The following is a 26,243-nucleotide window of genomic DNA, read 5'->3' as shown; positions in this document are numbered from 1 at the left end:
TACAACTGAACAGGCAAGCACTGAGTACAACAGCATCGTCAGAAACCACAAGCCTTTAAGCGTGTTGGAGAGTAGAAAACCTGATGTATTACGATGAAGTGATGTCACACAGTCTTTATGAATTAAAGCCAAAATACTGCATAGAATAAACCTTCTAAGCTTTTCATTTATGATGAAGCAAATTAAAAATAACTTCTGAAAGCTGAAGTATTTATAAAAGCACAACAAAATGAAGGATCAGTAAGGAACAGAATCTCAGCAACTGTTCCAAACTAAACCACAAATCCTGTAATGCTAACCAAAATGTGGTCAGACTCACTCTCAAGATTTAGTGAGACAAAGTCAGAGTATTAAAACCAAAACCAGGATGTCCCTGCTACCCACCTACACAGTCAAAACACAATTGTCACCTCCTCTGAGTTCATTTACTGCATACTGCTTTTTTTACCTTTCATAATCTTTCATGCCTAAGTTTCAAAAATGTGCAAAAGGATTAAGGTACAAATTGGCACAATTTTGCAGTATTTATACAGGAAGCCTTGAAAATAAAGAAAAAAAAAATCAAGATCACATTTATTATAATTGATAGAACTAACCTGGATTTCATTCCTGGTTTAACTTCTACTGTCTTATCTGAACTTGCTACTACTCTGACAAAGACCTCTCCAGCTTCAGGATGATTCTGTCGCCGCAAAAATTTATTTACTCTGTCTTCCAAATGGTTTCCTAAACGTGTAGTCTGTAGCCCTAGAAATGAAAGGGAGAACATGACAATGGAAACATTAATACTGGAGAAATCACTGTTCAGTTCAGGGTGTTAGCGTGCTTGTAAGGTCGTTCAGCTTGCTTCTCTGTACAGAAGTAGGCTTTTTTCCCTTTGTTTTACCTCCATATGAAAATTTGATGTTTTTATTTATGCAGTCAAAATTAAAAAAGCAAAACCATCCATTTTTTTACCCCCGTCTTAAGTGTTCACACTCTATTATGGAAGCTAAAACCACCATAGTGGGAAAATTACTTGGTGAGTGAACTAACAAAGAAGGCTTTACAGAGCATTTTTAAATTTGCAGGCTTATTTTATGAACACTGCAAATGTTTTCTCCTAACAAAACCACTATCTGGCTGTTTGACAGAGATTACATCACTTTATAGATCTGGCTCAATGCCACACCTTTTCAAGCAAAGCAAATCAACAGAAATGAAAAGCCTTTTGACTTCAATGGAGATTTCATTGCTTTTTCTTTTCAAGAGAGCTCTTAGATTGAACAGTTACAGTAATCTGCACATAAAGCTTAAATAGTTCTTGCACAGCGATAGAGGTCTTTAAAAGTTCAAGTCCACATATTGTCCAGATCTCCTCTTTCTTTACAATTAGCTTTTGTGCAGATAGCTGTTTTTGTAGTATTACAGGATGTGATGGTTTTCAAATAAATCCACAACAAATTACAGAAATTAAAATGAAGATTTTGGTTTAAACGAAGAAAACAGAAGTAGCACGCTGTTTTGACTTGAAGATTTATGACTATTTCTCTTACCCTGCTGTACTTATTTTACCAACTAGTATTTCTACTTCATTTTTATGGTCAATCTGCTCTCTTTTCCAAAGCGATGGTGCAATCTACAGATGTTCGTTTTACTAAAATGCATTTAATTTTCAGCTCTCCATTGCTTCATTTTTCAGTTGTTTTTTGGCTACCTACACAAGGCTGTTGGTTCTTCTTCCTGACTACTGAGCTTGCATACAGAATGCTGCAGTGAAATATCTATGCTAAAAATTACTTTAGGCTCCAATACTGGGGAAAAGCGCCACATAAACTCAAAGGAAGATCTCACTTTCTAAGGGATTTATAGACTTAAAATTTTATTTTACAATCAGTTTATAGAATTTGCCAAATGTGGCAACCTTGTTTTACATCTTTTAGTCTGTCCCCTTGTCCAGTGAGACTCTGTGGTTATAACCAGCACAGCACAGTCTAAGCCTCATTTACCTGCGAGTCAATAATTAAATTTAAAGGCAGGTTAAAGTAAAAATACACCATGCCCTTCACCAATTCCAATGTGCTCACCTTTCCCAGTGTTTCCCGGCCCAATACAATATATGGAGCTTTCCATTAATAATAGAAGGGGGTTGATTTTAAAGGAAATTCAAAGAATTTTAAAGAACATTCACAAACATTTTCTGAAGAAATTATTTCATTTTGTTGATTTCTCCAAAGACGAACAGAAAAAAGAGAAACGGTTCCATTTCAGCTAATCAATTGGTACATTTTTAGAAAGTAATTTTAGTTGTCTACTGTCTTGTTGTGTTTTCATTTTATCATCTTTACAATGTTAAGCAACCAAAAGATATCTGCTTCCTTCCTTATGCTGCAATGCATTGAGACTTGAAAAACAAACAAACAAAAAGACCAGATAAGAAGATAAGAGAAATAGGCAGCAGTAAGATTACGTGCACCATAAGGAAAGGATCTAAAAGCCACGTATTTTGACATATCAGAACGTGCAAATTCTTTTAGAAAGCAACCGGATTTTGATTCTTGGGACACCTCTAACATATGTACTTCCAATAAAAGGTCAGGTCTCAAGGAAGACTGTGGTGCTAACCTGAAAAAAAGCATCCAAACCGGTAACAACATAGAAGGCTCTCAGGCCGCTTGAGTACACAAGTTTTGTTGCAGTAGCAACGGCCAGACATTTGTTACGGGACGAGTAATCGGACAGATAGGAAGAAAGTCAGACTTCTGGCTTACTGTGACTTTTTGTCAAGTAACTACTTTGGGTGACCGACTTGTCACGATATCTTTTGTCTTTGAATGTCTCTGCATTAGCTACTGGTTAAGTAACATTTGTAGATTTTCTTAGTAAGAAAAATACTTCAAAAGTTACGAATTTCACAGCATAATCCAGCTGTACACTGGTTTATAGGTTATATCTGGCACACTATCAGTCAACTTTATGCCACTTACTTGCGACGTGGTTAAGATAACCAACTTTCCTTAATATACATTAGGAATATGACTGTTACCCTAACAGCTGAGTGATAGCTTGCAGCTGAGGGACATGATGTCTTGATTATTAGCAGTTGTGCCAGCATGTTTGAGAGAGCATAGAAATATTGACGGTAATTCAGTAAGTAAAGGTTTTTATGGGGAGGGAGGGGGAGAGGAGAGGAAACATATTAATGTTTCAAACTTTCATGGCTCATGTTTGTTTTCCGATCAGTAGTAAGACCAAGGTTTTGACCACAAGAGCAAGCTTTCCTTCCCTGTTCTTGTGTTTCCACTACTTGCCACTGGTAAAGAAAAGTGATCTCAAGTGATCTCAGTAGATTACAGCTGGCAGCAGGACTCAGATCATCATGGAAAAAACAAACAACAAGATAGCCAAAACAGCAGGGAAAGGAGAAGAAAAAAGCACTATTATTTCCCTGTCCAGATTCCCAAAGGACAGAATGGTTACCTCAAACTAAATGGCTGGTTACTCACACTTTAAGCAATGTCACAGAACAACTGCAGACATCCAAGGAATTGCATACTTAAAGACAATTTACATCAATATATGCTGTAAAGTCAGCATATAATAGAAGGGACATCTATTTAAAATGGTTATCTAAAACTACATTTTTATTTCATCATTTTATTAGTGTACTACAATCTTAATCTGTCTTTAATGAGACTAATTTTAATCCCTTTAACAATACTATCTTGCATGCATCAGGTTACACCAGAGGCCGCTTTGATTACTGTAACCTAATATGTCTCATACAGCATTATCATCTCCAAATTATCCCTCTTCAAATCTCTTATGATGCAATCAACCACATACAAAGTTATCAAGAAGTTACATTTAATGCAAAATCACACCTTTATTACAACTTGGAAGATTCAGGCTTGCAAAGTCACAGTATGACACGGTAATGCCCAGAACTTCCAAAGACCAAAGGAGGAGAGAGGAATCAAGCGTACCTAGAAGTTCTAGTTGTTAAAGTGTCTGAACCACCCTCTTTGTTTCTACACTCACTTCATTTTCTACTCTATGCCACTGACACTGCATTTCCAATGCCAGTCCCTACTCTCTCGTCCCAGCCCTCAAAACATGTACGAGTAAAAGTTATCAAATGATGTTCTCTGATGTTAAATGCATGCAAAGAACGCCTGTGTAAGGATTACTAAGACCACCGAGGCAACTTGACCAGGCATCTTTTTGGCACTCTCTTTAGTGCATATTTTAACAAGATCACGACAATGGTTACTTCCAAGAAAATCTAGACATGTAGTACAATTGGTTACTTATTCCAGTGGACAGTTCTTATATCACAGTCCACCCTAGAAGCAAGAAAAGCTCTTCAAATACATTAGTACTTGGCACCACCGCAGCACACCTGAAAAGCAGCACAACTTGTTACTACCTGTTATTTGAAGAGCACAGAGGTGACGGTAATTTACTACACTTTCAATACTACATGGAAACATGTCTAAATATAGCCAGTAAAGTGCATGCAGCCTTGTGTTTCTCCTGTTCTATTTCCCTTTTATTTTTTTAATTTTAGAGAAATAAGGACGTAGATGCCAAATACCACAAGCAGCAGTAAGACTGACCACAAACACATAAAGAGCAGGTCTTTAAAATGTTGATTAAAATTCTGACAGCTACTAAAGGCTTCGGCTGAACTACTCCCCATTTTGCAAATATTCCTATCCTGTCTATCATGACAACAGAAAATTTCAATCAAAAAGCTCTTACAAGTGGCAGGGAGAAGATTAAAGTTGAAGATAAAAATAGGAATATCAAACTCACTTTTAGCACTGAATTTGTTTTCTTTGCGTGTTCTACCAGTTTTCTTCAGACAGTTATCACAGACAAACCTATTGAGAAAAAAAAAAAGATCACCAAAAACTTAGCACAAATCCATTATTAGCTAGCTTAAATCCAATGTTTAAACCCATAATTTAAAGGTCAGAGTATGATACACTTTTCTCTGGATTCGAACAGCTTGTAGCTCTCCATTTTCAAGGGACTTAAGAGTCTTTATGAGCTGGTTTAATTCTGCCAAGCAGTTACACCTGCATTTGTGTTCTGTAGTATATAAACTTACCCCCAACCAGCTTCCATTGTTTGGTAGTTAGAAAGAAACCACAGAAATGTGCGTATACGAACAAGTTGGTTTCATGCACATTTTCATCTGAATATACTGAAATGAGACCCGAAACACCAAAAAAAGTATTTTATTTAGAAACGCTTTGTCCTTTTGTATTCAGTTCTTAAAAGGCAGTGACTGCATACTAAAAAGCAAAGGCAGAAAGTCTTAATTATATAAACTACATTGGTCTTATTATACAAGGGGTAAAAAATTAACAAACATCTTACCCTGAAGGCCAAATAATATCATAATGTAATACACAAATCTGGTGCATCTTCCGACCACACTCTTTGCAGTCAACAAACCTGAGAAGAAAACACAGCAGCCCATCACTTTTGTTGTTAAGCAAGTAATTTTCCAAAATTCAGCAAGAAAGGACTTTCCAACCCTCTGCTAAGAACTGGATAAACTTCAGCAGGCCCAATTTATGTGTCAGTTTAAAAAAATACCCATTTGAATAGCTTCAGATATACATCCATCAATCTCATGTGCAAGTTATATATATCTCTATAAAAATTGTAAAATGTACTAGTTTAAAAATGTGAAATGGGCTGTCATGCACAACTTTTTCTGGATCTTTTCTAAGCAGAGCTCTGAGTTTTTTCAGCTTCACAGAATTCTGCTCAACAATACCTCCACAGATTTAATTTTCAATTGTTGCAACAACCACAAGCTGACGAAATGGTTGCTCAATTTACTGTAAATGTAAAAACTAGTCATTCGTGAATCACTGTGCCAAGAAAACACGTATTAGCTTGTCTTTGCCTGCATGGGTCTGCTGTAGTTTTTTGGGGTTTCTTTTGGTTTTGCTTTTGGTTGTTTTTTTTTTTTTGCCAAAATAGTATGTCAAAATTCTTTTTTTGGATGGGAAAACCATTAGAGGTTTTCCCAGGCAAGACTGCAACATTGGTTATGAAGCCAAATGCACTGGAGTCTCTCTCAGCAGTCTACCTTTAAAGGTCTGGGAGAAGAAATCCACCGAGTATTCGCAAAGATGAGAAAAGGGATCAAAATGCATCACATATCAAACTGCCAGAGAATAAGGTAGTAGTAAGATAAAAATCTCGTTTCAGCCAGTTAAGGACAGTAGGAAAAGTAGCACAATGCTACTAAAGAAATGTTCAACTTGGCTTTTACTGCACTTCCCGAGGGTAATAAACACGAGGCAGGAGGATGGCTCTTCCAGTGGGCTAAGCACTCAAGTGAAGAGAAAAAGGTGTTTTAGAAGTCGAGCTAAACCAGGAGAGGACAATGCAGAACTCCCCCACAGGTACTCGGGGCTCGGTGTGAAAGGCTCTGTATGACGGAGGGCCATTTTCAGGCAGTCCTGCAGTGCCTTGCAGAACACACCTCGGGAATTACCCCAATAAACACAACTAGAAACTGCCATTAAAACAGGCTCACATTTTTCCTCTTGGGTACCAATGTTAGACATTGAGTTCTTATGTTGTGCTACGAACTCTAGAGAAAGATTCTGCAGCCTGTCTCGGCAGAGGTGAGGGAAAAAGGAAGATTTCTTTATTCACTGCCTGATTTCTGAAGTGCTGGCTAAAGGATAAGGGAAAGTGATGGGATTATCTTAAGAAAAACAAGGGCCTGGTACTTACGGCTCTGGATCTAGTGTATCATTCTTCTTCTTTTCAAACTGATCCTTAGAGATGGTTCTAAAGACAAAGAGTTAATATGAAAACTCAGTAGTACCTTTATATCAGAGGCCGAGACAATATCATGCTTTTCTGAATTGCAGCAAATGAGCAAACCTCAAATCTGAAGAAAGCGTATCAGTATTTATTTTCTATTCAGAGAAAGCAATTCAGTTCATTTTATTTTAAGCTACTGAAAATATTTTTCCCATTCTACTTTCTGTGTAAATTAAAAGCAAAATAAGAGATACCCAAGCATACACATAAATTTAAAATCATAAAGATCAAGGGAAGCTATCGTCAGTAAAGCAGCCACCTTCCACAACAGCTTTTATTCCTCAAATCTTAGAGCATCTTATTTTCTGGTCAGATTAAAGACAAGCCATTGGTTTTATAAACAAAAACTGCACTTCAAAAGGTGAGACATCAGGATTAGCCGAAGTCTTTCATTTGAAAAGGTAATGGATTAGTGACATTTATTGACACAGCTTCCATTCCCCATCTGTCCCTCCCACCCTCATTAATCCAGTGGCTGCCACCCCCTGCAACCAGTCCACGGGCAGCTCTTGAGTAGCGCAACTGGACACAAGCAACATCGTTGGACAGACTAACAGACCCAACACCGTAACGACTGTTACTCCTCCATTACTGTCATCAAAACCTCCTATTCCTAAGAACGTAGGCATTTCCCCCCCGCCACCACCACCGGCCACAGGGTTCTCCCATCAAATCGGGACCACGCCTGTCACCCCTCTTATTTACGAAGGCGGCATGCAGAAGGAACGGAAGCGACTTACGTTTGAGGCTGGGAAGGGTCATCACCCAGGGTGACATTCTCCCCCTGGATTTCAGTGAAACACTTCTCACAGAAGTGATACCTGTCAGCAAGAAGGCCATATTTGGGTGAACTGGTCCAGCACAACACACAGCCACCCAAGCACGGAGCCACCGACCAGAGCAGGGCAGGGCAGGGCAGATCACCACGACGAAAGGGGGGGCGTTGTTGGTTGATTGATGGGTCAGTGTGGACAATGAGGAGGAACAGAGGGGAGGGGAGGGCGGGATTAGAGAACAGGGGAGGGAACAAACAGCACAGACGTAAGAGGTAAGACGCAAAACACCAAGACAACACAGAGCAGAAAGCCAAGGCAAAGCACAGATTAGCATTCGGTCTCATTTTATACATTGCTAACAAGTTCGGCGGGCGTCAAATTCAAAATTTGGGGAGGATTAAGGAAGTAGCTACCAAGCGCTACGTTTCTTCTAGACTTCAAATTTAAGAATTTGGATTTGATTTGCATTACTTAGGGGAGGGGAACAAAAAAACCCAAAAGCTCTGATTCCAGGCTTGCGACTGACTGAGTTTCCTTTGGGTTAAAAAAACCAAAGCCTGTCAAAAAGCTTTAAGAACACATTTATTACAGATTTAAGTAATTTGAAAATATGCTGAAAGCATTTACTGATTGACAGTAAAAACTGTAAAAGCAGAAACACTTGGTATTGAAAAAAATTTTCTATAAAAATATTAAATTCAAAAGTTATTTGGCTATAAGATTATATGCGACCAATTGCTCAGCTAATATTATTTAATATAAATGAAACCAAATCCATACTCTAGACAAACATTTAACAGAAATGCAATTATGGGTCAGAGTTTCCAGCCATTTATTTATGTAAGTACAATATATGTATATATGTGAACAACATTGAATATTGTACATACATACAATATATTTATCAGGTACATTAAAGATCCGGAATTAAGCTTTACAAATTGAGTATGAGGCTAGGTAAAATTTTTGGTCACCAGACCAAGAGCCAATCCAAGTTATACTCAGCAAATTCAAGGCTGTAGTTTAACAAACCAAGCTGAGTAAATTGGAATACAACTCTGTGAAAATACAATCTGCATTTGAAAAAGAATAAAATCAAAGTTACATGGATTTGGGGGTGGCTTTTTTGGTGGTGTGGTTTTTTTTTTTGTTTCAGATGAACTGGAACCAAAGTTGTCAAGGTCATTAAGAAAAAAAAAAGGCTAAATGTTTGGAAAGGATATGAATTCACACATGAACAAAGGTAACAAAGAGAGGCCACAGCTGTAAAATGCAGGAAGGCCACAAAGGATCATCAAAATAAAGGAGCTTTATGAAGGATCAAGAGTGAGAGAGTATAAGCAGCAATGGCAGCACAGTAAAACGCAGTTTTAGTACTCAAAACGCTAGAACCGTAAGAATGGTAAGTATAAAAGGCATCAAACGAGACTCAATGTCACAATGAACCAACAACTCAAGGGATGGAGATTAATAAATATGGCAGCTTGCCCCTTCAAACACATACTCATACACTTAAACTACTGTAATCCCGGTGACAGATCTCCAAGGCTGTGCTTTCCTGGAGACAACAAAAGCCATTTATAGGCACTTATTGAAACGTATGGATCAGAACTTCCTCCTGCGACACGCGCTGGCCGTCACGTCACCCCTACACGTTTTCTAAATGCTTGTGAAACACAGTGCAAGCAAGCGGGAGCAGGTCCTTCACCAGTGCCCAATAAATCGAGGAAAGCCGTTCTGCAGAGCAATCTGTGTTCTCCCCAGGCCGGAGCCAGGTCCGTGTAACCATAGCATAATTTACCAGAACCTGAAAACTTCTGCAAACTCTGCCAGCTGGCTCAGGCTTTAAGAGATCCTCTGCTAGCCAAGAACCACTTAAATGCAGCAGCACACTGAATACTCCCTCTACTGTAGGACTGACACAAAGAGGGGGGGAAAAAAAAAAAAAAAGTGTATTTTATTCTAGTTAATATAGCCCATACTGACATATCCACATAATCATCTTACCAGCAGGGCAGCTGCAAGTTTGATAGCAACCATGTGAGCTAAAAATGCCATGCTCCCTGCCCAGAGGGCTGTTTGCCAGCCTACCATAAAGTTAAACTGCAAGTGACTTCTCTTCTCCTGGGTCAGCTCAACTAGGATTAAACACATCACCCTCCCAAGGAAAACCAAGGTTTTTGGAGCTGATAATGCAAGAGAACAAGGCTGGGAGACAAAAAAAGTATCCTATTAATTTGTAATCATTGGGAATGATAAATATATTATGGTTATCACAGAGCAATATTACAAGAGAATTTCAGGAGCGGATACTGACACTGCACATCTCATTTACACTGACTTCACTTGCCCCTCGCCCCATACTCCTAAATTGATACAGTATCATCTAATTATTTTTAAAAGAAAAAAAAAAACACAACATAAGAGGTTCAGAGTTTTATATCCTTTTACACATTGTCCATGTCCTTTTTTCTATAACGTGCTTCTTTAAATTTTTCTTCAGTTAAAACCTCCCCCTAATTATTTTCCTTACTCACAAGGCTGCTCATTTTAAGTCAGATTGGGAAGGACTGAAACACAGGAGGACCCAAATACAGGAGTGTGTAGCCAGAAAAAAATAATAATCCATGGTCAAGGCTCCTATTAATACCGCGCTACATTTAAACAATCCCAGAAAAGGTTAATTCTGATCCATTTTCAGAATAATTTATGGGCTTTCAAAGCACTTGTGAAAACTGAGCAACTGCCTTCAATATTGGATTTAAGTTACACCGCAGAAATCTAACTAGCTCCACTGGCACAGGTATTTCTCCCTCTGTTCACGCTGCGGGAAGCTCAGTCTCACAAGGATGAGTGCTCCAGTTCGACAGCGTGTTAAGCACGTGCTCCAGCGATCCGTGGATCCGAAGAGCAGCACAGGATTTCACATGCTGCAGAATCGAAGCCTAACACTGGCAAGAATCAAGCCTTAATCCATGATATTAAAATGAGGAAATAAAAATTGAAATACAGTGAAAATGAATCACCTAACGATCATGAACATTTGTCCCGAAAATAACCAAGGTGAAACAATAGCTATAACTTATTATGAATATGGACCCTCAGAAACGGAGACTTGCTTGTAATTCACTGACTTTTGCACGTCACTACAACTATTCAACAAAATTCATAGAAAGCATATAATATTCTAGTTATAATAGTCGTAGAAAATCCAAAGAACGTACTCATTGCAACACATCAAAAATGAAAAGCTTTTCAAATGCAGACTGTTCAGGTGACTGATTCCCGTTTATCAAAGAGTAACATTATGGTTCAATACCAAAGTCCAGAAAATGCTCAATCTTTGCACTAACAGGTGAATTTCCAACTGTAGCTAAGTGCATTTGAAAGAAATTCTAAATTAGTAATTGGATGCTAGTACTGATATGAAATACCAATCAGTTTTCTCAACTGGATATTCACACATGAAATATATTTTCTGAACACTTACTTTAACCTAAACTTCTGCCTTATTAAGGAAGCCAAACAGTTCTATACCAAGTAATTAATTTTTAATCATTGAACTGCAGCACCAGACTTCATTTATTCAATGGTGCCTAAATATTCTTAGTTGTAATTTAGCTATGCAATATGCTGGACTTTTAAGTACATCAAATTTTGTCTGTTCCGTAAATGGAAGAAGTCAAGAACATTTGACCAGCTAAACATCTGCTGAACCAGGGAATATGTTTTTCACTTATTTGGTACTTGGTTAAGAAAAACCTATGATTCGAAGATCACTGTCAGAGGAAACAGTTAACTTGACTGTTTTACAGCAATACAGCTGATGAGTAAGCGCTTTCTATGATCCGATAGTCCAAATGCACACTTAAAAATATGGTGATACATCTTTAGAAATATTTTGTTTAAAAACTCAAACCAAAAAACCATTCGTTGCTCAATTTAGTTGGCCTGAATAGAAAACCTCACCTCCTGCAAACTCAAAACCACCGCAAATCCCCAAACTCCAACTCTTTCTCAAGACATCTGGATGCACAGGAATCTACACCTACTTCTGTTCTGCTGCTGGCCTACTGACACTTAGACAAATCATCTCCCTTTTGTTACTACCTTTTGCACCTAAACTAAGTGTAAAGGGACTAGCACATTTATAACAGGTAGGAAACTGCAATATTGCATCACTGAATCCAGAGGAACCTACTGCCCCATCAACCCTGTACTCCTTGCTAGCAACCAACATTGCCTTCTACCGAGTAATCCAAATGATTTAATACTAATGCAAATAGGAAAGGTGTAACAAAGAAAAAATGATCCCTTCTTCAATTATTTTTGAAGTCGCTATTCTTTTCAAATACAGTATCACCTGGATGCATAATATGAAAAGTATTTGAAATTCTACCACACAGAGTTGGTATTTAAGAGTTATCTTTTCCCCTCACTTCCAATACTGAAGTAGTAGCTCTTTAAATGCATTTTAATTGCTTTATTTCTTTTCAGACTGATTTTTTTCCAGAGTTCAAAGTGGTTGTATAAAACCTTTTATGAGAGCCTCTGAATTTATATTCCTCCGCGTCAATACTATCTGCCTCACCTAAGACCCAACATACAATGTAAGACGACATGTTTTCATCTCCCACACTGTGCTGCTTCAGCGAGGTGGTACACAACAGTCCTGCACCATCTTACAGCACGGTTGGTGATGGAGGGATCGCCCTAAGAGAGATGAAATGCAAGCACCGACTGTCTGAATTAGTTCTGGAATTTCAGTTAGACAACAGCGGGCCGTGCACTTCAAAGTTGGCAAGACTTACAGGCTGTCAAGCCTCTGGAAAGCAATTAATAAACTTGTTTTAAACAGGGAAAAGAAAGTTCGTGTTTTAGCCCATTTATGGTTTTGCATTGTTGTTTTTGTTGGTTGGTTGGTTGGTTGGGTTGGGGGGTGGGCAATCTAAGAAACCAAAACCAAGTTCTAAGTTTGCTTTGTTATCATAGCACTGTTGATTTAAGCATTACATGGAAAATTAATATTATTATATGACAATTGTTTAATAATCATGTAAACACCAAATCCTAACATTAATTAAAAAAATGACAAACTATTGTTTTCATAGCTTCTCATGGAGTCTCTGAGGAGTTTTCAATGCTAATTCAAAGCTAATTTAAATAGAATTAAGTACTAAACAGGAAGAGAGAACCTAAGTCTTGCAATCAATCACTGTACCCTTTACTTCGCAAATTCTGACACTAATTTGAAAACAAACCTGCATATTTTTACAGTTCTCCCAGAAAAAGGTAACACGATTTCTCAGTGCCTTTTTGCAGTTCTGTCCTTCTCCCTCCAGCAAGCCCTGCTACTCGTTTTCTGGAAAACACGGATAACTTCACTTCCACTTAAGCTGTGCGTGCTGCAGCCTAGCTAATAGCAAGCACTTAAGTACGGTGTGTAGCAAGCTGCAGTAGAGGAAACTAAAGGGTCACCTGCAAAAGGACAGCATGTGAAAATATGAAAATAACTTTTTCCTGACTTAGCTGACAAAGGAAAGAAGTAGTTAATAATCTTCCTCCTCTGTATGTGCAAAGAACTCAAAGGATCTCACTTCCTGAATAAGGGAGGGAAAAAACCAAACCCAAAGCCAAGTACTTACCTATTCTGGTAACTGTAGTAGGCAGCATCACGAGGAATAGTACACAACTGCTTGCCGTAGCAGCACAAGGTCTGTGGAGAAAACTCATACTGCAAAACAATGGTGAGAAAAGAAGCGTTAAAATGTAATCTTATGTTATTCAAGTACCTGTTAGGTAAACCTGATGCTTATGGATATCACAATACATGGTTATGTTTATCATGCTTTTCCAAGCTACTGTAAATATATTAGCACAGCTCTCTTAATGCAATTACAATTATAAACTATATAAGCGAAATAGCTGACCCTTTAACCACCTACTTTATTGAGACAGACATAGGAAACCAGCAAAGCATTTTAATATAGCTATAACCAAAAAAGGTATTCTCTGAGGGAGAAAAATACAACAGTAATAACAGAATAGCAGCAAGAAGGATGCTGTCTACCATTTGTAGCTCTTAGCATGCTTATAGTATAGCCAAACTTTTAGCAACCCTTTCATTCAGTATTTCAATTTTTTTCAAAAAGAGTATGCAAAGCTAATGTTTTATCTGATTAATCAAGCTAAGCTCTTTGGAAGGATACAGCTCCATCCCCGGAATACATACCTTGCGCCCACAACAGTAGCCAAGTGATTGCATAACTGGATCGATTTCTTGTTCAAACACCTCTGCGAGTTTAGTGCAAAACTTATAGACCCTGGAAGTCTTGCGATTGTAAAGCCAGGCATTGTTAAACATTAACCAAACATCATCCACATACTGCCAGGGTTCTTGGTACTGCCCAGTATCCAATTTACGTTTAATGGTTGAAAGATCCATAGGATTCTTCACAATGTCGAAGTAGTCCTTCAAACACACACAAAACACTTTATTTTTAAGATGTCAACTGTTCACAATATGTTGAAAAGACAAGAACATTTATATGAATAAAGTCAAAATGCAAAAACATTTTACATTTTTTTAATGCCAACTCACCGGAATCCCTAAAAGCTGGGGATCCACAGGCTGTCTAAAAGGTAGAGACTCTGGGTCCTGCCGGTACAAAGCTTCAAGAGTAGGCATGAGAGCCTGGCGCAGCTCCTCAGGTTTGAAAACTGTTAATGAAAGTCAAAAAGGTTAGAAAATTTCCTTCCACGTTTCCTAACCTCTTGACTCCCCTAAGAAATATAAAGAACTATGTTAACATAAAAATCTTAAGAGGGATTTCCTAATTTGCATAGCCGATTAGAGGCAAAACTTACAATCAAGAGGCTACTGGACAGCTTTTATGTTTACTCAAATCACAGTAGGTGATATTCCCAGAGTAAGGAGATAGGAACAACTATAGCCCATAACAATACATATTCTAGAGCACTAAAAAAAGAACTTATCCAGAACCAGATTCATTCAATTGCTTCAACATCGAAGAACTGTAGCTCTTCAGAGAAGAAACTAAGCGTATTTTCCTCTCCCTCCCTTCTAACCTCGTTTGCTATTTCCAGGCCAATATTCTTCCAACAAATAAACACCGTAGTGGTCAGGGCCGAAGACCCAGCTCTACAGAGAGCAACCAGATGTCTGAATAGCTGGCACAGGAATTTTCTGGCCATAGTATACAAACAGTCCTGGTCTGATGGACTGTTAATTGATTTTGAAAGTGTTAATAATACTTCCAGATTTGTATGCATCATTACAACCACTTGGCAACAGTGGCATGGCAACAGCCATGTTTCTTTCAATAGTGGATGACAAGGATAAGAAAGGCAATGCATTTTCTGAAAAATAACGATAATTTGGAGAGCTCTTTAAGCATTTCAGCAGTGTAATTACATTTATTTCCTTAGGAACAGAGTCTTTAAATAGGTAAGAATGCCTATTATTGAGGAAAAAAAGACAACTAAGGAAAGCAGGATGGCATCTAATATTTATCTACCTGGCTGAAACGAGAATGATACCAATAAAAGGGAGCAATTAGGAATTCTGTTGAAAGCACTTAAATCAACAGGGCTACAGTGACTCCTTCAAGGCTGATCATTGCTTTTGTCACTCAGATGGTACTTTGGTAAGATACAAATTGCTTTTTGAGACTTGTAGTTAAAAATCTATGGTTTTTAGAAAGTTGGGTTTTTTTTTCCCCCTTTTTCATTTGGGTAATATTTCCCAGAGGAAGTCCTTTTGTCTCAACTATACTCACCAAAATTACACATAAAAATAAAGCAAGACAAGAAAGTAAGGTGACCCTACTCAAAAAACTTCTGAAGCATTAAGTTCTCAATTTTTTAAGCCATTTGTAGATGCTGCAGCTCCTGGAAATTGTTAGTCACGATGAAAATTTTAAGACCGTTTGAATGCACTGCCTCCAAGGGGAAAGATGATTGCTGCTCACGTGTACAACAGGCAAGATACCACCCAAGTCACCTAAATCATGGCAAAGGGCTAAGCAAGCTGCCAGAAAGGCTTCTGCAAGGGCTTGCCTTACAGATACATCAAGATCTCATGCTGCTACTACTGAGCTCAGACTTGCTAGATTAAAAACGAGATGAGCCAAGGAAGCCTACATTTGTTGTTACAACGATGAATGCAACTTGATTATCGTTTTGGCTGTTGCCACAATCTCAGTTCCAATAAAATGGCAATTCTCTTCTGTATTTATCGATACTATATATGCAGGCACCTTCCTATGAAAGGAACCCTACCACATACTCTCAAAGTTTTATAAACCACTGCTAAATTATATTATGGAATTCTCGAGAACAGAAGGAAAATTTAAACTCCATTCATGAGAAAAAGTATTCTCTATTGCTTCTGGAACCATCTTGCTCTGGGTTCAGGTAGTTCATAACCTGATAATCTGAATTATTTCATTTAATGACATTTAAAGGTCAAAAAGCACCTTTTAATAATGTATTCTGGCCACCTGCTTGACATTGCTTTTAGAATTTTCCCTGTATCGACCCCTATAACAATATACCACTAAGCTAGAGTATCTTTCAAAATATCGCTCTTAATTTAAACTCAAACTACAGAGATTCAGCACAACTTTTGCCAAGCTCCTTAAAGCCTAATTATCTTTGCTGATAAAGTTTACAACCTACTTTCATTTTGAAGTTTGAAAAAATAACTGGATTTTTATTTTTTTTATTTCTTCAATTTGACTTCACCTAAAAACATAAAGAAAATTTGCCTTCATCTTTAGCAGTAAAAAAGCTGCTCTGACTCTAAGGAATATGACTAATAACAGCACATTTGATCATAGGATCTCCTATACGCAGATTTTACAAGGAAGTTTCTGTTCTCTCCTCTCCTCCTTTTCCAAAATTAAACGCTCTTGGTTCTCCTTTGGTAGCTAGGAGATCTTTGTAAGGAGCTGGCATCCAGTTATCCCATTTTGTCTTGGACGCGTGGGTGGTAAAAAGAAAATGGGATCTTTGCCTGATTCGTGATGATGTATTATCTGCCAGAGAAGAGTATAATGCTACCTTTTTTACCTTTTAAAATTTTTCTTTCTTTCAAACAGAGGAAATCCTGCTTGCGATTAGTAAGGAGAAAATTTGTAAAGCAAGATGAGGACACCTTCAAAACAAGAAGGACAATACACCTGAATACCCCTCCATAAACCAAGCCCTTGCAGGTTTTGTGTTATTATGTCTTATAAAGAAGGGAAAAAACCAGCAAAACTCATCTTGAAGGTCAAACTAAGGCAGCCATCTACACCGAGAAGAGGACACAGGAGCTACTCAAATGAACATTATACTGTTTCTTTTAAGAAGACTCTAAGAGAAGAGACAAGGAACCAAAACCCTTCCTTTCTTGCTTACATTAGATTCACAGGAAAAAAGTAAAACAGAACCAAACCCTGAATTTGGAAGGGTTTGGTTGCCCACATTTACGAAGGCAAAACCTTGATGAGGAAGAAAAGCTTGCTGAAGAGGTGTCTGCAGTTCTCCAAAAAAGCTAAACTACAAAAATTCAGGTGGAAGTGAATTGAGCAGACCAGTACCTCAGCAGTATCATCTTGGTCTGATTTCTAGCCCATACAGTATTTCCCATCACTTAAGTCAGGTTACAGGCTAGTTGCATTAAGTGAGCACAGCCAGGCCAATGGCGTTCAGTACACCTGGATGAGTGGTACAAACAGATGAGATTCCAACCCCACAACATAAGCCACCTGTACCCAGGAAAACAATCCTTTGAGGTCCAGATGAATCTTTTCAAACATTAAGGTATCTGGCTACAACTTGCTAAGTTATCTTATAGCATACACTCCACGACTTACAGTCGTGAGCCTTCCCCTTAGTAGCCACAGCACGTATCTGCTACGTCCCAGGTTACTGTGGAGTGCACCTCAGGAATCTGGCGGCATGGGGAGGAAGAAGAGGTTTCCAGTAGTTCTATAACCCACGCAAAACCCCAGATGAGTCTCGTAAGTAGTTTTAAAATATCATATAACCCTTAAGCACACTTCACAGTATTTGCTCTTGAATACCTCTGGGTTTATTTAGCATTTTAATACAAATGCTCTGTTAAAGCTGAACAAACCACTTGGTGAGAAAATGTCACCATTTAAAATTGCGTATATGGTTGCACCTGCCCACGCTGCACATGTATTATACTACATGGTTACTTAGTGACAGTATTTCCAAGATAAAATTGTGTTACTAAACGAGATATTGAAAATACATAGTAACCCAGACTGAATCAGCAGAAGGACACAGTGCAGCTTCCACAGACTAATTCTGCAAGGACCTCCCTCTTTCAACCATTTGCCTCGATTCACTTGCAAGCGCACTCCTAACAAGCAGGAGTGATTCCTTCCACTGGGAATATAACTGATTTATAAATGCTAATGAGCTTTCCACTCCCTATGTTACATTTTGGTTGAAATAGGCTCTGCCAGTTAGTTCTGCAGCATACTCTCGTTTGCCTGGCCCAGTGCACTACAAACTGGAAATACTATCTACAGGAAAACGTTGTTTATGGTGTTTTATTATAAAAAGATTATGTTTAGTAATTAAACGCAACTCAAAGCGTATACAGAAGATCAAGATTCAAGCTGCATAAACTTTACAACTTTATGATTCCTTGGTCACATTCTGGAAGGCACGCACCCATAATGTTCTCCTAATGTGGTTATATGCAGTTTCCTTTGCAAAGGAAGAAGAAAAAAAAGTAATGAAATGGATCATCACTTTCTCTTTTTTGACTTTTGCAGCATGCTGAAAGCTTACCTTTGGTCAAAAACTAAAAACTAACCACAGAAAACATCATCCCAAAAAAGAGATGCTAAGAGAGAGGTGTCTCTAAACACCTACGGTTTTTAAGTCCAAAAGCTTATCTTGCAGGTTCCCACAAAACCTGTACAAGTGCAGCAATTTATTTTTGTCTTTTTAAAGTATCTTACTAATTTGTTTCTTACAAACCCAAGGTGCGCAATCATTTATGTAAGTCCGTTCAAGACCTGTAATGTCATCAAAGTTTCCTTTTTGAAAAATATACACCGTACAGATACAGTGACACCCAAACCTATGCTAACGCTGTAGGTTAACCGAAGAGACTACTGACCAACCTACTTCTGAGTAGAAAGCTTTCAAATTAACATTACACTGAAAACTACACAAGACTTTAAAAAAGTTTAAGTCTCTTGCAGCAGTCCAGCCTTGGAGGAATACAGATTCAAGAGGGGAGTTCAAGCACCTAATTCTCAGAGAAGTGAATGCTAAAACTCAGTGTGAAGGCAGTGCGTGCAGCCTCTAACAGAAAAGCAAAGCAATGGATATTCCTGGTTACTGAGAGCACTCGTATCTACACTGAGCTCCCCCCCGAAAGAGTACTGGCCAAGATGTATAAGGAGAGATTTATGTATATAATTTCTCCAGCAATCACTACCTTACTGTCTTGGTCCTTCTGGGCAGAAACTGCAATCTGTGAGAAGACTGCCAGGATCAAGACCACAATGACATACTTTTCTCACTTGTGATTTGTGTAACATTAAAGGAATCCTACTTTCAAAAGTAAGTTACAGAGTATTGATCTCCTAGAGCTCCACGTGCTGGAACACACCAGCAAAACAGACCTCCCAGCAGGAGCCGAGATCATGGAAAACAAATGCTAGTAAAAACAAAGCACACAAGAAAAACTCAGTTTTCAGACACATACTTTTTTTGCGGGGCTGAGATGGTGATGTGGATTGTGAAGTGGTTCCATTAGTGCCGCTCTCCTCTTCCTCTTTAGCATCTACTTTTATTTCAGGCTTCTTTTCTTCTATTTCCATTGGCTCCTGTTTCAGTTCTGTTCCATCTGCTTCTTCTTTTGTTTGTGAAGATCCTTGTAAATCCTCCTCCACCTTAAGAAAGGATGCAACAAGATGTACTATTACATCTATGACCCAAACTTCAGTCACCAAAATATTAAGTTTGAGATTGTCAAAGCACTCTCCATCCATGGCTTTCCTCAGGACAGTTACTTTCCAGTAACTACCCTCCTCTCGCCCCTTAGCTCACCAATTCAGACACATCATTAAGTGCTTTTATATCTATCACTGCTTTCAGTTAAGCTGTATAGAATCTCATTTACCTCAGTCTTAGCTTCCACTTGTGTCTCACTAGTCTCTGGCTCAGTTTCTTCAGTTTTAACTTCTGATTTGCTTTCTAGCATTGGTGCATCTGGTCCTAGTTGCTGGGAATTCGTATCAGCACTAGCAACTGAGGCAGGGGTGGGGACCCTGTTATCAATACTAGCTGCTGCCTGGGATAGCTGTTGTAAAAACAGTACAAAAGAAAGACACTGCATATATAGAAATATTTTCCTTTACTAAAAATGAACAGCACAAAAGAGACATGAGATGATATTCTAAAACAGTGCAGAACATGGATACAGGAGCTCACTGTAGCCAAGTTTCGATATCACACATTTAATAACTCTGCTTTACAGAGGAGAAGCCAAGGAAGAATTCTGCCCCAAAGAGGCTTCTTTCACAGAGAAAACACCTGCCCAGTAAAACACTGTACATTCCTTGAAACGTGCATTTGTCCTGACTGTATCTTAAAAGAAAAAAAAATTTATGCAAATCTCATGATCAGAAAAGATCGATTCTGATTCAGGCCAAATATAATATTAGGCCTGTTATGCCTCATCTTTCTGCACACTGCTGCCATTTTTACTTTGAGCAGTTCTAAGTCATTCAAGATACCCCCCTCCTTCAAACAATGCTGAGAACATCTGAATGCACACATGTTTACACATCTCTATAATGAACCCTTTGATCTAAAGTAGAAGCTACTATTGACAACTATGGACTCTATACATTCACGACATGGTGCTACACACAGGGAGGACTCCTGTGGAATGTCACTGCACAAAAACCATGCAACTAGCTGGTACTTACTGGAGTGCCAGGTGGCTGTGCCTGCACAGATGTTGGCTGTTGCTGAGATGGCTGTGGGGTTGGCACAGACGGGGGTTGAACTGGGGTCTGAGGTTGCGGTGTGACTTGAGCCTGCGCCGCAGTCTGCCCTGTAGGTGTGCTTTGTGTCTGTGTCGCGTTTGGAACAGAACCCGGTGTTGGTGTCGGTGTTTGTCCCGAAGACGAGACTGGTGTCGATGGCTGAGTGGGTGCTGCTGGCTGAGGAGGAGTCATTCCAGTTGGCGTTTGGTGCTGAATAGGTGGCATCCCAGCAGCAGTGGACACAGGAGGCGTAGTCTGATGTAGAGGTGGTTGGGTCACTGGTGGACATGGTAACTGCCCAGTCTGAGGTCCCAGCATGTTCATGGAGTTGGGCAGAGCAGCGCTGGGAACCTGCCCCTGCTAGAGAGAGAGAGAGATTGTCTTACAGACATGTGACTCCCAAAACTCTGGGAATCACACTTATCCTTTAAATCACAGCAGTGAAGTCATCTTTAAGAGACTACTATAAGTCTAAACATGAGATGAGCTATAAACAAATGCTGCTATTGCAAATGACTACGCTCTGATTTGCCTAATTGTTTTCATCAGCTCTTAGTCAAAGACCTTGCTCCTAGACCTAGATGTTCCATGCACGTCTTTTTATGTTACTTCTACTAGCACAGAGAGGGAAATCCTCACAATCTCGGAGTCACAGAGAAAACCACAGGCAGACAACCTCTAAATCATGCCATTAGCTGGGCAAAGGTCAGACTTTGCATACAAAATGGTTTTGAGCAAATACACATTTTAGGCCAGGACTCTAGAGCAGCCCTGCTTTAGAAGACAGTTCAACACATTTAACGCTTGCCCAATTGCACAGTGCAAGATTTAAGAAGGGGATTTTTTTTGTTTTTTAAAATTCTAATTAGACTACTCCAGATGCTTAAGAAAATTGTGGATTTGTTTTTCAGAGCAGCAACAATAAAGTATTCTGGATGTGCACAGACTTCTAAACTATACATTTTACTAAAGATTGTATCAGATAACTAGTGATAAAAAAAAGAATACTCTATCCTCAGATGTACCTCTTACTCTTAGAAATCTAAATCAATTAATAGTTCCCTGCAGATGAGGTTTCAAATTTAAAACATGATTCTATATTGCCAGTACATAGTCAGTTTTATTGAACTAAGTGCATTAGGCAAAAATTTTCACCACAAAGGTGGTCAAACAACTGACTCGGGACCCAACAAATTGCAGATGCTCTGCCATGAACATATTCCAATCTTGATTTGACAGAGTCGTTCGTAATCTCATCTAAGTTATCTCTCATTTGAGGATGGGGCTGGAGTAGAGAACTCTGGAGGTCTCAACTAACTTAACTTACTTGGACTCTGAGTTAAAAAACAAGCCTCTCCCTGTGGAAAAGCATATACTTTAGCATCATATGCACAGCTGCTACTTCACTGTCCACTACTGTAACAGAAAAAAACCCCAACTTTCTCTTGAGAAGTAGAGAGGTTAAAACAAACTTTAAAATATCTTCCCCATACACTTTATTGTAATTCTTGATTAGCTACTCAGGTCCACACAAAGACAAAAGCATATGCTCATAAACGCCCCATAAACTAACTTCTGATATTCCCCGTAAAAATCTCATCAGCAAGCATTTTTTTAGAATGTAAATCAGGAATTACAGGGCATTGCCCCGCAGTTAGTATAGAGAGATAGGTTAGATAAGAGCTTATGAAGAAGGTAGATATAACCCAGGATCCCCCCCAAGTCAGGGGTGACTACAATAAACAGTGGATATAGAAATATAAACAAACATACATAAATGAAATAAATTAGAACAAAATCATTAAGAGTCAGTAACTCAAGTGTTAGAAAATACATCTTACCTGTGCCACCCCGGCCTGGGCTGTTGATTGACCCATGCCCACATTGTTCACACTCATAGCCCCACTGGATGCTGGAAACTGATTCTGGGGTAGGAATTGGTTCTGGGTAGGAGCCTGACCCATCATGTTGTTGGAATGAGCTCCCATCATGTTCTGTGGCTGAGGCATTCGGGAAGGAGACATTGCCATCTAAAAATTAACACCCAAATCAAAGATATTGCCATTTAGTATTAGGTAGCAAGACAAAGGAAAATACCCTCAATACAATCAATCAAAAGATAGGACAAAAAAATAAAAGGAAAACTGGCTTCAGTAAACCAAATGGAAGTGGGCATATGCATGTAACTCTAGCATTTGTTCCACGGTATTCATGAGGAAGTTATTTTTAAACAGGTAATATTCAAAACTCTAAGAGTGTTAAAACTCTGTTTTGTTCTCTAAGCTAACAGAGATAAACCAATGAAACTGAAATTTTTTTTCTTTTTCTAAAGAATAGAAACATGTTTTCATGGAGGAATAGAGATGCTAGATAATGCAAAGACACAGTTCCTGAAAGAACTATGCTCTTCCATACACTGTTGGAGATCATTGCTTCTCTGGCATCTACCCCTCTGATGTTTTGGCCTTTTTTTTTTTTTTTTCCCCTCTTTTTCTTTTTAAAAACCCCACCTAAATATTGAAAACAAACACCTCAATAAAAGCTTACAGACTCGGTAAGTTTCCATGAAATTATCCTATGATTTACAGTACTACTCTATGACATGGCCTTTTCAGAACAGTGTTAACACTGCTAAATGTGATCAACCAATTCTGAGAAGAACCTGGTAACAAGAAGTACGAACCGCAGGAACAGCGCCCATGTTGTTCATTTGTACAGGATGGTTCATTGGAGAAGCTGCACGGGGTCCCATGGGTGCTTGCGGCATCTGTACATTCCCTATGGACATGGGGTTAAACTGATTCATTCCTGCAAATGCACCCCCAAAACAACTCATTAGGAACAAGTCATCAGAATTAATGTATGTATACTCTACTATAAAATTAACATTTATTACAACTAAAGTTTGACTGCCCTACACTTCATCTCTTTTAACTTTGTTCAAATTACTTGACTCAAGAGACAAATCAGGATGCAAGAAGTATTTAGAAGAATACCAGCTAGGGTGAAATCTAACTTTTGGAGTCTAAAAAATAGTAATAAAAAAAAAAAAGGCAAAAGATAAAGAGTGTGGATGACCTGCAAAGACAGGATGCTATTTGTAAATAATACCATAGGATGGTTTCTCAAAATGGGGCATTTGCTTTGAAACAGTAATGTCTTATTCAGACCTCACTGAAATGGCTGAAATAAATATGATAAAAATACATATTGTATATATGAAGGCAACTCCTAGCCTCAAATCAGGACAAAAGCTAGCAATATGCTTAAACAAGTGTTATGCTTTTTATACAAAACATTTAATCCCTTCAAAAAACCCAAACTTGTCCAACAGGAATAAAGGTGTAAATAAATAATTATGGAGCTATACTTTCTTATCAACTTTTTCTCCCATTGAAATGAATTTCAACACAAGTTCCAACTTACTACTGACTCTGACCCAAGAAATAAAATACCTGGGGACACTTTTCTGGAGGAAGCTGAAGAACCTAAAAGTTACGCGGTTTTATTTTTCAGAAAAAAACACCCATAGGCCCACAGCTACCTAAATCAGTGATGGCAAGCCATCAGTACTAGGAACAAGCTACAAAGCTTTTTTAGATGCACTTTGCATCAGAAACCAAGGAAGGATATCATTAGTTATATGGATTCTAGGATTAATGTGCTAAGTTTCCAGCTACAGGTATATTTTTGGCTAATCAACTGACGAAAACATGCCAACATCCTCCTCATCCCCCCCCGCCATTACAGTGTTTTAAATGAGATTATCCACAGTACTCTTGCTTGTGCTCTCCTCCTTTTGGAAGGACTGAATTACATCCCAATTGCTAGGAAAGTAGTGGGTACATATTACCAGTTCTTAAGACAAGACTGCACTGAGACAGTTCCTGCCACAGAGCAACAACAAAGAACCATGCTGAAAAATGGGAGACCCAGAAGTTCCCCCTACCCCAACTCCAAAAGAAAAACAGAAAATCAGTTCTTCCCCCCAAAATTTATTTTGAACCCACGAAGTGCAATTAAGAGAGGAAAACATAGATACCTTGAGAAACCTGCATACGACTTATAGGCACGGTTGGCATGGACATAGGCCCATCTGCAACACAACAGGAGAATGGTGAGCAAAAACCAATTTAAAATACAACTTCGAGATCAGCATGAGAGCTCAAGGACACAAACTGTGCAGAGCTACAGCTGAAATGCAGAAGCACCTCCTACAGAAGTACTTACTGGGTGGCCTCACGGGCTGTGCCTGGCCCATGGCGGCAGCCACCTGTGGGATACCAGGGGGCTGAGGTCCTGGGGTCTGTAAGGCCGGCTGATTCCCCAACATCCCTTGTTTATGTAGACGAGACCTCCGTTTCTCTTCTAGCTCCTTTTGTATCTTATAGATTTTCTCTGCTAATAAATGATAGTATTCATCCTAAGAGGGAAAAAAAATAAATGTACTCAGTGTCAAGTAAAAGCAGCACTCATGTAGTCTACTAGAAACCGTCACCTGGTTTTTTCTCTTTTTTAACATACATATTTGAAAAAGAAAATATTTCTTTCCAGAATTCTGTTAAATTGAGACAATATCATCACTGCTTTAATGCAGAAAAGGAAAAACAAAGCTTCCAGAAAACATCTATGAGACTTGACTTGTCGGCTATCCTTCGTATCTTCTCTGAGTAGATTAGGATGAAAGAGAAGACTGTAGGTTCTCTGTTGCTCCGACAAAAACCAGGAAGCTGTGATTTAGTTTCTAAGTGTTAAATGATTTTTAAATGTTATTTTCATAATAAATATTTCCACAATAAATATTTCCACTAACCCAGAGCCAAAGGAAAAGATGTTCCCACCAACACAGTTATGCTGAATAAACTTCAGGAGACAGATGTTAAGGACAGATCAATTTTTACATAAAGAAAGGAACCGCTTTATTCCTAAAGAGTCTGACTATCAACAGTCATTGCAGAGAATAAACAAAACCCCAGTAGAGGAAATCAGTGAAAAATAGTCCACGTGCACAGTCAACTAAACACTACATCTGTACGAGATGAAAAATCCATTTTACTCAATCCACACTGACAACAGATCAAGTAAGACAGTCGCAGTGCATAGCAAGGCAGACAATTTTGCTCATCAGCGTACGATTATGCACCTGTTAAAGGCAAAAAACCCCACAAATCCTCAAGACTACACTTCTCTTGTGGGGTCACCTATGCTCATAAAACCCAGTGTTACATGGAGTAAAGGCTGAGTGGTGCTTGTCCCACAATCATTTTGTCTTCATCCAATTTTCATCACAGCTAGAATCTGTTATTACAGTAGGACTGAGTTAATTTCAGAAAACTAATATGAAATAGGTATTCCTCACCAGTCCTGTTAAGAAATTCCAGTGTTGCAATATAAACCTTCAGGTTTAGGTCACTTCCCTCCTCCAAATGTCTCAAAAATCCACCAGTGCAGACACTTTCATACAATCATAGAATGGTTTGGGTTGGAAGGGACCTTAAAGACCATCTAGTCCCAACCCCCCTGCCATGGGACACCTTCCACCAGACCAGGTTGCTCAAAGCCCCATCCAACCTGGCCT

The 26,243-nt window shown here is 38.7% G+C and overlaps 1 protein-coding gene across 1 annotated transcript in view; it reads right to left on the bottom strand.

The window, feature by feature from the left end:
* The window catches only part of LOC104168524 (CREB-binding protein-like), a gene marked incomplete at its 5' end in the record, with an annotated part of 59,790 nt that overhangs the window by 10,688 nt on the left and 22,859 nt on the right, over positions 1-26,243 (bottom strand). Inside the window, 15 exon segments of the mRNA XM_009709174.1 lie at positions 597-747; positions 4,798-4,865; positions 5,368-5,445; positions 6,748-6,804; positions 7,581-7,661; positions 13,262-13,350; positions 13,849-14,088; positions 14,218-14,336; positions 19,378-19,564; positions 19,795-19,974; positions 20,606-21,025; positions 22,507-22,695; positions 23,349-23,473; positions 24,708-24,761; positions 24,896-25,088. Coding sequence (XP_009707476.1) covers positions 597-747; positions 4,798-4,865; positions 5,368-5,445; positions 6,748-6,804; positions 7,581-7,661; positions 13,262-13,350; positions 13,849-14,088; positions 14,218-14,336; positions 19,378-19,564; positions 19,795-19,974; positions 20,606-21,025; positions 22,507-22,695; positions 23,349-23,473; positions 24,708-24,761; positions 24,896-25,088 — 2,231 coding nt within the window.

Source organism: Cariama cristata, unplaced genomic scaffold (genome assembly GCF_000690535.1).
Source record: "Cariama cristata isolate BGI_N322 unplaced genomic scaffold, ASM69053v1 scaffold1210, whole genome shotgun sequence".
NCBI lineage: Eukaryota > Metazoa > Chordata > Aves > Cariamiformes > Cariamidae > Cariama > Cariama cristata.
The sequence above is the reverse complement of the archived record's forward strand: the minus strand, read 5'-3'. Positions and strand labels throughout refer to the sequence as shown.